This window comes from Vidua macroura, chromosome 5 (assembly GCF_024509145.1).
Source record: "Vidua macroura isolate BioBank_ID:100142 chromosome 5, ASM2450914v1, whole genome shotgun sequence".
NCBI lineage: Eukaryota > Metazoa > Chordata > Aves > Passeriformes > Viduidae > Vidua > Vidua macroura.
The window spans coordinates 7,749,087-7,761,242 of record NC_071575.1 but is presented as its reverse complement, the minus strand read 5'-3'; the positions used below and the strand labels follow the sequence as shown (position 1 = coordinate 7,761,242).

General features: G+C 42.8%; 1 protein-coding gene across 5 annotated transcripts in view; it reads left to right on the top strand.

Moving 5' to 3' along the window:
• Positions 1-12,156, top strand: part of LOC128807399 (fatty acyl-CoA reductase 1-like) — a 121,598-nt gene that overhangs the window by 104,379 nt on the left and 5,063 nt on the right. For all 5 annotated transcript variants that reach the window (XM_053977783.1, XM_053977785.1, XM_053977786.1 and 2 more), the window contains exons 7-11: positions 2,115-2,233; positions 3,285-3,352; positions 6,643-6,814; positions 10,589-10,718; positions 11,586-11,713. In XM_053977783.1, the coding sequence (XP_053833758.1) occupies positions 2,115-2,233; positions 3,285-3,352; positions 6,643-6,814; positions 10,589-10,718; positions 11,586-11,713 (617 nt within the window). The remainder of the gene's footprint in view (positions 1-2,114; positions 2,234-3,284; positions 3,353-6,642; positions 6,815-10,588; positions 10,719-11,585; positions 11,714-12,156) is intronic.

Genomic DNA, 12,156 nt, shown 5'->3' with positions numbered 1-12,156 from the left:
GACTCTGGCCAGGAAATTATTTTGGAGGCTTCACTTTGCAGTAGCTTCTATTTCACTAAAGAGAAAAATGTCAGTATCTGTAAATAGAAACCAAGCCATACCTGATGGAAGTGCCACTGAACCATTTTTGATGTAAAAAGTAACCTAAAAACTTAAACCTCAAGCCTTTGTTACATGCAAAACATAGGAAATCTTGAAACCATTCATGTGTGTATGACCATCACATGCTGCTCTGAACACATTTTGCAGCAGATCCATCAAACATCCTCATTTGGAAGACCTCAGAAAGTTTTTTAGTGTGAAAATGTGATAGTTAATCACACAGTAGTCTCTAGTGAGCATGTGTTCATAGAAGTGGAAAATTCAGAGCTGAGTTTGGTTGCCTCCTTTGTTTCCTTCTCCCTTTTTTTTCCCTTTGAAAAAACCCAGTAGTAAGAACACAAAGGAAATCATAGTGATGTTGCAAGTTGAAGCTTTAGTGTCTGAGCCTAACCATGGTTCAGCTTAGGGCAGCAGAATTCAATGCATGACACAGGTTTGAGGAGGATGGAGTGAGCCATGTAGGGAATCTTGCACTGTTGTGTGTGTCAGAGTCTGTGATCCCTCTGACTGATGCACCAAGGATGAGATGGGACTGCTCAGAAGTCCTAGTTCCTGAAAATTAAATCAGTCAGAAGTGTTACTCCCTTACTTGCAAACTGTGAAATGCAACAAACACATCTGATTGCAGATGGGGAAAGGAGGAGGAGAAAAGCCACCAAAAAGACCCCAAAAGATAAACACCTGCCAAAGAGGGGATACAGTGTCCCTTAAAATCCACTAGACAATGCTATGTGCTTTACAAGTTAATAGCAAGTCTTAAATGCTTTTTTAATTACTTTTTTTCTCTCCTCAGATTTCAGGCAAGGGGTTTTCCACAACTAGGCACTTCCTGTTTAGTTGCTGTAGAAAAATTTAATCTATTGTATAATGAAATTTAAGTTTCAGATTGTAGGAAAATAATTTAAGAGAAGCGATAACATTTCCTTTGCCCCACCTTTTAAATATTGATGGATCTGTAGCAGATGTTCTTTTGCTCCTTCATTCAGCCCTTCCCTCTGCTTTTGCACAGATCTGAATTACAAGAGCTTTTATCCTTCCTTGCTTCGCCAGCACTTTTATCCTCTCAGATTTTTCCCTGATTCCTCAGCTTCACTCCATTGTTTCCCACACAAGAAAGAACCTGATTGCAGCCATGACTCTGCCATGTAGGGTTTCTTCTCTTAGGTGCTCTGTTGAGCCCTCATCCGTGACACACCAAGTAAATTTCTTCACCCCATTTCACCCTCACCTTTCTGTATTTTGCCTTGTCCTCTCTAATCCAGTCTGCCATGTTGTTGCATATCTCTCCTGTGGAACCTCCAAAGCCTCTTTGGTCATCATGGAAACCCACTGATAAGCATTCAGGTTAAATGTACATATTCTGGGGAGCCTGATCCCCTGAAAAATGCACTTTCTACTAAAGCAATGAAAATGTTTTGTTCTTGCCTATTTCTTTTTTTTGGTTGTCAGTACTTTGTATTTGCACTGATTCCCTTTACTGAGTTTTGGTGGGTGATGTGCTCGTCAAGGCAGGGGCCATCCTTTGTATCTTTGTGCTTAACAGACAGCTTTGGAAAAGAGGAGAATGTGAATACATCCAAAAGAAAGGTAGTCAACTTTTCAAAAATCCTACAGGTGTCATTTCCAAAGTGACTGCAGTCTCTGAGGTATACTTAAGACCTCTGTCTGCCTGTGTCATATGAGAAAATGTAACTTTCAGGCATGCACTTTACAGCAGCAAATTCAGATACATTTCTCTCCTTGGGTATTTTCTTTCCTATTGAGTTAAATTAAGAGTCCAAGCTTTTCTTGTTGTACACAGCACAGACATCATCATGTTTCCAGGCGTCCTCTGGAAATGCAGGGCAGCAGGATCCATGGGAGATCCGTCTTTGTTGTCACAGAAACCAAATAATCTGCAACAGAAAAAACTTGCTACGGTGCTGACCCAGTGCACGCTGCTGGAGTCCTGCCAGTTAAATCTCAGCCCAGGCTGGAGTGGGTGACTGTTTCCCTGTCTCCCTGTCCCACAGGCAGGCAAAGGGATCCTGCGGACCGTCATCGCCAACAACGAAGCGGTGGCAGACATGATTCCCGTCGACGTCGCCATCAACCTGACTCTGGCAGCCGGGTGGTACACGGCCGTGCACAGGTGGGAGGGCATCCCTCTTCGTAGCATTCCTCTTTGGCCACACACCTGGAATATTTGCTCCCTGCACCAGCACTTTAAAGGGAACCAGGAGCTGATTAAAAGCCAGTGCAAGAGGCTGGTTGATTGATTTTCTGATTGGTGTTGTCTCCCTGTGGGTGGGCAAGGACTGAGAGCGTAGGAGACGCAATAAAGGCAGGGTTTAGAGTTAGGAAATCTCTACAGCTACGGGTGAGACCTGTTTCTTGTCTCTCAGAAGTCATTCTTCTGAAGGCCAAGAGTTTTGCAGCAGTGGTTTTTGGGCCTCCTTTTCATTGAGTTGCTTTTCAAATGTCTTCTGGAGTTTTCTTGGTAAAAAAGCTCTGTGTGTTTTCCTTGGGAAACACTGCACAATGTAAAGATATTATGGGCTTATAGGTTATATGATCTAAAAAAATCTCCCTACTTTGCATTGTTGAGAAGAGTATGTAGAAGTGATACTAAGGATTTAAGGTATTTTCCTGTGAATCTTTGGCCTGGCCTTTAATTCATTAGGTAGGAGTACAGAGAATAAACCACATGAATTATTCTGGAGGTTTATGCAACTCTGAGAAATCAAACCCAGGCAAATAAAAGGCAGAAGTGTTTTACTTTGAAAGACAGAGTAAGCCCTCTGAGCTGAGGGTAGAGCTACATCCAGTGAGCTAAATATGGATCCTAAAAGGACCTTGAAGAGCAGCTCACCAGCTTTCCTCTCAAAGCATTATTAAGAAATCCACCAAATCAAAACTGTGTAGTTTTCAAGTATACAGTAAGAAAAATGCTGTATTGATTTAATCACTTGACACCCTTGGCAAGGCAGGCTTAGGTCAAGAAAATGGTTTGATTAATTCTTGATTTATGTTGAAGGAAGAAATAAAAAATGTGTGATCCATGTTTAGTTTCACACCAAAAAATGCAAGCTTTGTTTGGTATTAAACTGGGAATTTACTTGAAATGGATTGATTTTGTAATCTCATCCCTAAGAAATAGTTTTTCTTCACATCTCAAAATAATATTCCTTTCTGTTTTCCAGACCAAAAAACCTGTTGGTGTACAACTGCACAACAGGGGGAATCAACCCTTTCTTCTGGGGAGAAATGGGTAAGGTCTCATTTAAATGGAGAACATCCATAGTGTTCCTTACACTTTGAAGAATTAGTTTCCACAATTTAGGTGGCATTCTGTGTCTGCCATTCAAACTGCATTTTGGGTGAGGGTCCTGTGAGGTAAAGGGTACTTCTAAACCAAACCATTCTAGGATTCTGTGATATTAAAGTGATCTTTCTTGTCCATCAGAAAATTCTGAACAGAAATAAGAGGTGTGCACTTGAGGAGGAAAATGTTGAGATGACACGTGGGCTTCAAGAACAGTTTGTATTTTGATCATGAGTTCTGTGGGGGAAAAAAATTATTTTCATGGCTGACTTTTCTTCAAGTGGATGTAATTCCAAGGCAGGGGTGAAAGAAAGGGAGACAGATCCTGACGCCCTTGAAGGGAAAAACTCATGCTGAAGCCAAGCAGCAAAATTTGTCTCAGCTGTGTACTGTGAAATACTGTGTACAGTTAGTACAGTCATGGACAGATGTACTGTGCCTGGTTTACTTTCTGTTACCCCTGCATTCATACCTTTGTGCTTTATATACAGGAGGCTGGCTACTCCATCTCTCAGCCTTTGCTTTTCCCCTTACTGTATTTACACGGCAAACTAAGTCAGCAGAGAATGAGACCATAATTGCATTTACAGAGTAAATGTCTTAACCATGATATTTGATCACGTGGCCTAGCAGGGAAGGGGTTTCAGCAATTGGCTGAGTGCTGAGGACATCACATCAAGCTCCTTTTTTTTTTTTTTTTTTTTTCTTTTAATGATAGATGAAATGTTGTGGTTAGTCAAGATCTTCTGTGGCTTTTTCACAGGAGTGAATGCAGAGCTCTTCACAGGCTGCTACTTCAGCAAAAGCCACCATAGCACCACTTTCTGAGTGGTGTTAACCCTTTTTCAGTGTAAATTTACTGATGAAAACAGCAATGTATTTAGTTCATTGTCATTGATTTTATTCTGTTCCTCTGCTTAATAACTGTGGAATTAGCCATGAAATGCTCATGCAGCTTCCATGAGCAGCTGAGCTGTGTGGTGGAACTGAAGGCAAAATTTTCTCCTTGGGTGACACTATGAAGCTCTTTCTACCCCACGTTGTAGCCACAGTTTTCCTGAGAGCAGCATGCTGCAGAGAATTAGGATGGAGTATTAAAGTGCAAAATTTTGCCTTCAAAAATGTTGCATGGCTGAAGAAATTAGTTTGGGAAAGATTTACTGCATCACAGTGTTATGACTGCAGGCATCCAGTCTGAATCCTCTTTCAGACTCCTACCAATTTCTTTTTGGTAAATAGACATAATTCTGTTCAAGGAGTGTGTGTGTGTGACTGGTCATTAGGATGGTCCTGAGTGTCTGGAAGCTGCTGAGAAACCAGGGAGGGAAATGGGAGTCACCTGGCATGGGACTAAGCATTTTAGTGGAAAGCAAACCTGGGGTTTGCAGAGGGATGGGCCTGGGCTACCTGGTTAGGCCAGGTGACAGCAGGACCTGCCATAGGAGTGACAGGTGTACACAAGGAAGCAGGGATTTTTCAAGGGGAGAAAGATCAAACAGAGAAATTGAAGCTGGATTAGGATACCAAGGGTTGGGAACAGAAGTGGTGGAGATGGTGATGCTTTGAGTGCACTGTGAGTGATGAGCTTGGAAGGAGGGAGGGAGGAGAAAGAGATCTAGAAGAGACTTCATGCTTAAACACCCATTGCAAGGCAGTTCATTCTAAAGCTCCTCAGACACAGATAAAATCTCCTAATGTTAAAAGGGACCTTAACTGATTTATTTCTTTTCCAAATAATGCTATGCCTTGGGGTTTTTGTTTTCCCTTACTTTCTCAGTACTTCGTCTGCTTTTCCAAAGATGTGGTCAAACAACTAAATTTTTCTCTGAAGAAGCATACTCTGCTTTGCTGCAATGAGAATCTGGTTAGTCTGACTTTGTGAAGTACATTTTGCAGTTTCTCTTCAAAACTAAACAGTAAAACAGGCTGGAGATGGTGTTCAGCATGGCAAAAATTAAGTTCAATTTATTCTTGTTAGTCTACCTGGGTGAGACCTGTGTCCAATTCTCCCCCTGCAGAACCTGCCTTTGAGTTGTAGGATTTGCTGTTGCATTTTTTTGTTGAGGTTGGAAGGGAGATACCACCCACTCACTAAGTCGTTGCAGTAGCTCCTAGAGGTGACAAATTTCTGGTTTGGGGTTCTTAGTAGAAGTACAGCAAAAGTCACTACTTGAAGTGCAGTAATGAGCTGAGCACAGACACTGGAGAGTCCTGTCTGAACATTACAATTGGAATCTGCTTATCTGAGGATGATCTGGATGTTTCTTGTGGCTTGCAAATTCTCCTCTGATTTTCTATTTGTAACATAAGCTTAGAGACTAAATGATAATATGAGCACAGATTGATGTCGTTAACTCTCAAATCAATTTTTTAGAAAGTGAAAAAAGCCCACATATTCTTCTTTCTTGAGCTTGCTGGTGCTCAGGAGTAGGAGCACCATCTGTTTATCAGTCCCTAGGATGATAGCCTTACCCTCAACTACTGCAGTTCTATTAAGCCTCTGCAGTATGCAAATGTCCCAGATATGCACATCTAGAAACCACTTTGTGGCACTGTGCCATTGCCAGAGCTCAGAATCAGACCCAGTGTATTTTGTGCCTTAACATGCAAAGGGAAGGGAAGATTCCCACCCTATCATTTCTTTTTGAGTTAAGAATGCAAGACAGTTTGCTGCCTTAGAGCAACCAGAGGTCTTCTGAAAACAGGCAGACATTTGGTGGTGTGGGTCAGATGTGGTTTGAAAGGATATAATGAAGTCATTTAAAGCTATCACCCTGTGTAAGCAACAGACTAACTCAGACATCAGCTCACTGGAAAATCTGACTGAAAATTAGAAATGTAATTTTTATTTTATGCTAGCAGATCAAAGTTTGCTTTCAGTGATCTAATTAAATGTTAGCACTTAACAATTTCTTCTACATCTGCTGCAGGTGAAAGCAGAACTGCAGCTCCTTGAAGCTCTTAGAGCTGCCTGCTTTTCCTCCTTTATGTTTAGGTGCTTTGACAAGGAGGTTTTTGTCTGCCAATGTGAAGTGTGGAGTAGGATCAGGTTTCAAACAGGCAATAGATGGAGTCAATTTTCATGGCAGAAGGGGCAACCTGGTCCAAGCTCTGGTGACACAATTCAGAGAGCGGAGGGCTAGAGGTGTGAAACACAACTTGGGCTGTGCTGCACCGTGCTTCCAGCCCAGCTGGGAGTGAGTGATTGCCAGTGAAAAATGCCTGTTCCCTTGCAGGGCAGTACGTCATGTCCACGTTCAAAAGGAACCCCCTGGAGCAGGCCTTCCGAACACCCAATGCTCACATGACCTCCAGCTACTTGATAAACCAGTACTGGATCACTGTCAGCCACAAGGCACCTGCCATCCTCTACGACCTGTACATGAGGCTCACGGGGAGAAAGCCCAGGTAAGGAATGGTGCTCTCAGCCTCCTGCATTCCTGCCACTCCTGTGGAGAGCAGAGCTTGAACCAGTGATGAGAACTGGAGTCCTTGAGCGTCTTCCTGTCTCCTTCGCTTGAGGAAAATGAGGAAATGCGTGGCTGTAGTTAAGCACAGCCTACGGTTCGCACCCTTCCCACCACCTGGAGAACAGCACATCTTTTGAACTCAGTCTTACACACTTCAGAGGTTCCCAAGGCAGAGGAGGACTGGTAGTCTTCTGTCTTCTCTACATCCAGATCTCTACCACTTCAGCTTTCCAGTGGGATCACACCTATCTGGCATGAGCTTGCATATGGACTTGAGTCTGGCAAGGTTTAGAACATACCAGCTATTGTGTTTTTTCCCCCATGAATTAGATGCCTAAGTAGATGTTTCCAGCAGTGGTCTGAAATCTAGGAAGCAATCATTTCTGAGTATGATTAAATTCTAATTCTATTTAGGAGGGCAGTTCACCATTATGGGTGGTATTTGAGCCCTGGCAATGGTATGGCTTGGAGGAACAGCAATATCCATGTCCCATGTGGAAGGAATCCTCTTGTAAGTAACGTTACTCCAGACATTTTCCTCCTTTACTCCCTGCCACCACAGAGGAGGATTTGTTGTGCAGTGTGAGAAAAGGATGCCAGCGCTGGGTTGATGTCAGCTGCTCTGATTTATCCCTGACATTCTGCTTCGGAGGCAGATTGATCCATAAAAAGACTTCCAGTTATCCAGGAAGAAAGAACTACCCTAGAAATAGAGGTAAACTGAAAATTAGGCTGGAATCCCCAATCTTTGATGAAATGGGCAGCAGTAAGATCTTGGCACTGCCACTACAATTGACATTTCTTTTCATGAAGCTGATTGGCATAATTAACCAGTGGACACTGCCTGCAATGCTGCAGTTAAATGTCAAACAGAACTCAGCATGATCTTCTGAACTTTAAGATTTGCAGCCTCAGCAAAAATGGCTCACCAGTGAAGTTGGGGGTTCTCCAAGTCTTCCTTTTTTTTAATAAAATTCTCCTTTTCTTTTTACACACTACTTCAGCTCATCCAAGTATTGCTGCAATGTGGTAGAAAGTACAGTAGCAGCTCATCGTTTCTTCTTTTCCCAGATACCTGAATATCAGACCTTTACGGTCTAAGGGCAGTAAACCACATGAAATAAAAAAAAGAAGTCTTTTTAGGTGTAAGCTCATTTCACATAAATTTCCAGATATCAAGCAAAACTGCCCTAAGTGGTTTCCTGTGAGTACTGCACATCCATCCATGACTTAGAGCATAATGTGGTTTTATACCCTTAGTAGTCTCCTGGGGCAATCCTGTCTCACCTGAGGATCTGCTCATGCAAGGCTCTGTATGGCAGCAAATAAAGAAATCATTGTTGTAAACCGTTTTCTAGAAGACAAAATGCATGTCTGAAGTGTGGCCACAGTGAGAGCTAATACTCAATTTATTCCTCTCAGTTCCTCCACAGTGGAAAATGAGATTTCCTGTAAGAAATCTTTGCCATGTTTCTACTCAGTTGATGTTTTTGCAGAAGACCTTTCCTTCATGCAAATCATTAGTCAGTATTTTGAATGTAGTCACATCAACTGAGCTCAGACAGTTGACATGAAACACAGTTTTCACACACACCTCTTCAGATCATAGAATCACAGACTGGTTTGGGCTGGGAGGAAGCTTTAAGATCCTCTAGTTTCACCCCTGCCACGGGCAGGGACACCTTCCACTATTCCAGGTTGCTTAGAGCCCCATCCAACCTGGTCTTGGACACTTCCAGGGATGGGGCAGCCACAGCTGCTCTGGGCAACTTTTGCCAGGGCCACTCCGCCCTCAAAGGGAAGATTTTTTTCCACATACTAAAGGTTCTCTTATCCTTTCTTTTTTTTTTCTCTAAGTTTCCATTAGTCCTAAGCACTTTAAAGATTTCGGGGAGTCAGCTTGAGGGGCAGCTTCAGATCTTTCCAATTTAGCTGCATTTCTTTTTCCCAAGTTCCTAAAATGTATTAAAATATTCACAAAGCTTTGCCCCATGGTGCTTGCCCTACACAGGAGGATTAATCTGAAATAATTTTAAAGCAGTTCAGATAAACTGCATTCAGTTGACATGCACATAATTATTCAGAATGAAGGCTTGTTTAATCTGATGGTCTGCTTTGCTTCTAAAATGAAAGCTACTTTAAGAAGGAGTGCCTGTCTGAGGTTTTAGTGTTCTTTCCAGTTGCTTTGGGTCAGCTGCACAGTTCTGCTGTGAGCTGATGGACTCATTGTGTCTTGCTGTGCTGTGCTGAGTGCTTATCGTGGTGGCAGTCACGTCTGCGCAGGGAGAGGCCATCCTGGCACCATTCTCCACAGACTGCCACCTTTTATTTGTCACAGAAACTGTGTTACCCCCTGGGCAGCACAATATTTTGCATGAAAACAGCTCTGTTTTCCACAAAAATCAGCCTTTTAATACTTTCTCTTGACCTTACCCACTCTGAGAGGATGTGGTGTCTTCTCAGAATTGACCGAGCCCTGTATATCACACTTTAAAGCAACTGCCAGAGGCCTTTTTTACTCATGACCACTGGGACAACTAAAATAATCCTGCAGGGTAGGACAGCATTACTGTCATCCACTTTTGTATAAAACAATTAGTAAGAAAAAGCAAAGTCACATCAGAGGACCTAAGTCTACATTTCCTAAGTCCTTAAGCAGTTATGCCTTTGAAACAAGACAGCAAAGACTTGGAGCTGTTGGAGCAGGTCCGGAGCAGGGCCATAAAGGTGGTCAGAGGGCTGGAGCACCTCTCCTTATGAGGACAGGTTGGGAGAGCCAGGACTGTTGAGACTGGAGAAGAAAAGGCACATGGGAGACCTGGTATCAGTTTTTCAGTACTTCAAGCAGACCAGTGGGAAAGAGGAGGAGGGACTCTTATGGAGCATAATCATAGGATAGGGGGGAGTGGTTGCAAACTGAAAAAAAGTACATTTAGATTATATAGAAGGAAATTTTTCCCTGTGAGGGTGGTGAGGCCCTGGCATAGGTTACCCAGAGAAGCTGTGGCTGCCCCAGCACTGGAAGTGTTCCAGGCCAGATTGGATGGGGCTTGGAGCAACCTGGGCTAGTGGAAGGTGTCCCTGCCCATGGCAGGGGTTGGAACAAGATGATCTTTAAGCTCCCTTCCAATCCAAACTACTCTCTGATTGTTTGGTTCTGTCTGAAAACTGAAGTTGAGCAAATGACTGCTGAGCTCAGTGTCCATACTGCAGATGTGGTCACCAAATACTGGAGCTAATGCCAAAAATCAGAGCCTTGCTTCAGTACACAACTCAGGCTTGGGAGCAGAAGAAAATTCCTGTGGCAGAAAGAGAAGTACCCACCTTGGGAACAGCAGCACTGTACCCTTGTGGTGCAGAGTTCATGCCAGCTCAGATGGGCTCTTCCCTCCACAGTGGTGGAACATGAGGTATATGCAGCTTCCAGCCCTTGCTTAGGTCAGACCAGTGAGTTGGACATCAGTGGCAATGATGTTGGCTCCCGTGTTGGAGCCAACAATAAAAACTGGGTAGCTCTAGGATCGAGCTCAGCTGGAGCAGATGGGACTTGCTGGGCAAGTTCTCAGCCTAGTGAGTAGCAGGGCAGTGCTCAGGAGGAATTGGAATGTTTATTCACCTGGATTGGTGGAAACACAAGCCAGCAGCTTCTACATAAAGTCAGACTTCCTGCTCACCTCTGATGCTCACCTCTGATGCTGCCCCTTTGTTTCAGAATGATGAAGATTATCAATCGGCTGCACAAGTCTATGACACTCCTGCAGTATTTCTCCACCCAGTCCTGGAGCTGGTCTTCAGATAATATGAATATGTTAATGAGTCACCTTAACACAGAGGACAGAAAGGTAAATATGTCTTGAATATGGGTTGCTAATCTCAGATTCTGTTCATCTGCAGCAATTATTTTTGGGGTATTGTGGAGCTTTTAAATGATATATAGATGGTTGGAATTGATTTTAGTCTGAAATTATTTATTTCAGGAACTTTCCATTTATAACAGGAGAATGTTTTCAGGTCACTGACAACCCAACCTATTCTGTGAAAACTTCTTCCTCTCTACAAAGCCTTTCTTTGCTCCAAGAGACAGCTGCCTGAGAGCTTGCTAACAATTTGTCCAGTATGAGCACCAAAAATGAACTGGGGTAGTTGGCTCTGCAACAAGATTTTGTTTATGCCAAACACCAAAGTGATCCATTTCCTGGACTTCTGTTGATCTAGCTGCAAAAAGAGAATGCAGCACAGCTGAGAGTAACACTGATGCAGAGGCACCTGTTGACTCAATGTCCAGTTAATTTATTTACACATCATTTTAGTGACACATTAAAACTGCATGGAGGTTTTATTTGAATCTGTTTGTCTGTGTGGAATGCCATTTTTCTTCCATGATTCTGTCTCTCTCTGTGTGTGTGTGTGTGTGTGTGTGTATAAATACATGTATTAATGGAAAAGTTGCCACCTGAAAGATAAACACCTTTATTTTCTACCAGCTAGCACTACATTTCTGCTTGCTTTGCCCAGATTCCCAGCTGGGTGGGACATTCATTAATCAGCAGCTGTGAAACACAGTCTGGCAGTGCTTGGGAGCTCAGTGGCTTTGAGAATTTCAGAGAGAGGGCCTTGTCAGGAGCAGAGATCAATGAAGAATTGATGCTTCAAGTGAACTGGTTTTGAACTCCGGTGTTCAGCTTTCACTGTTTGTCTTTAAATCCCAGTTATACAACTTTGATGTTCGCCAGCTGCACTGGTCAGAGTACATCGAGAGCTACTGCATAGGTGCTAAGAAGTACTTGCTAAACGAGGACATGGCTGGAATTCCAGCAGCGAAGCAGCATCTACGCAAGTAAGTCACACCCAGGGACAAAGAGAAGAGCTCCTGGCTACCTTTGGGGAAAATAAGTCTAGCTACATTGCAAAATTATTATTGATTAAAATGGAGATAAATAACTTACTTCTTACCACAGCACTTTGTCAGTATTTACAAACATAGAATAAGGGGATCATTTGCCATAGCAAAATTAATGATGAACTAAATGATGAACTAAACAAGTTCATCATTAGTTCATCATGAACTAAACAAGTTCATCATTCATGGATCATTTTTAGGAAGTTTATAGGGACCTCAGGAATGGACTGCTGACTGCCTCAGACCGTGGACTGTGATGCAGTGATAAAAGTTTACCTTAAAAGGGCTCTTACAAAAATGAAACAAGTCTTGAGGTCTTTAGACCTTGGTCAAGCACTGGGAAAATGAGAATTAGAGAACTGCAGAAACTTTTGCTTGAC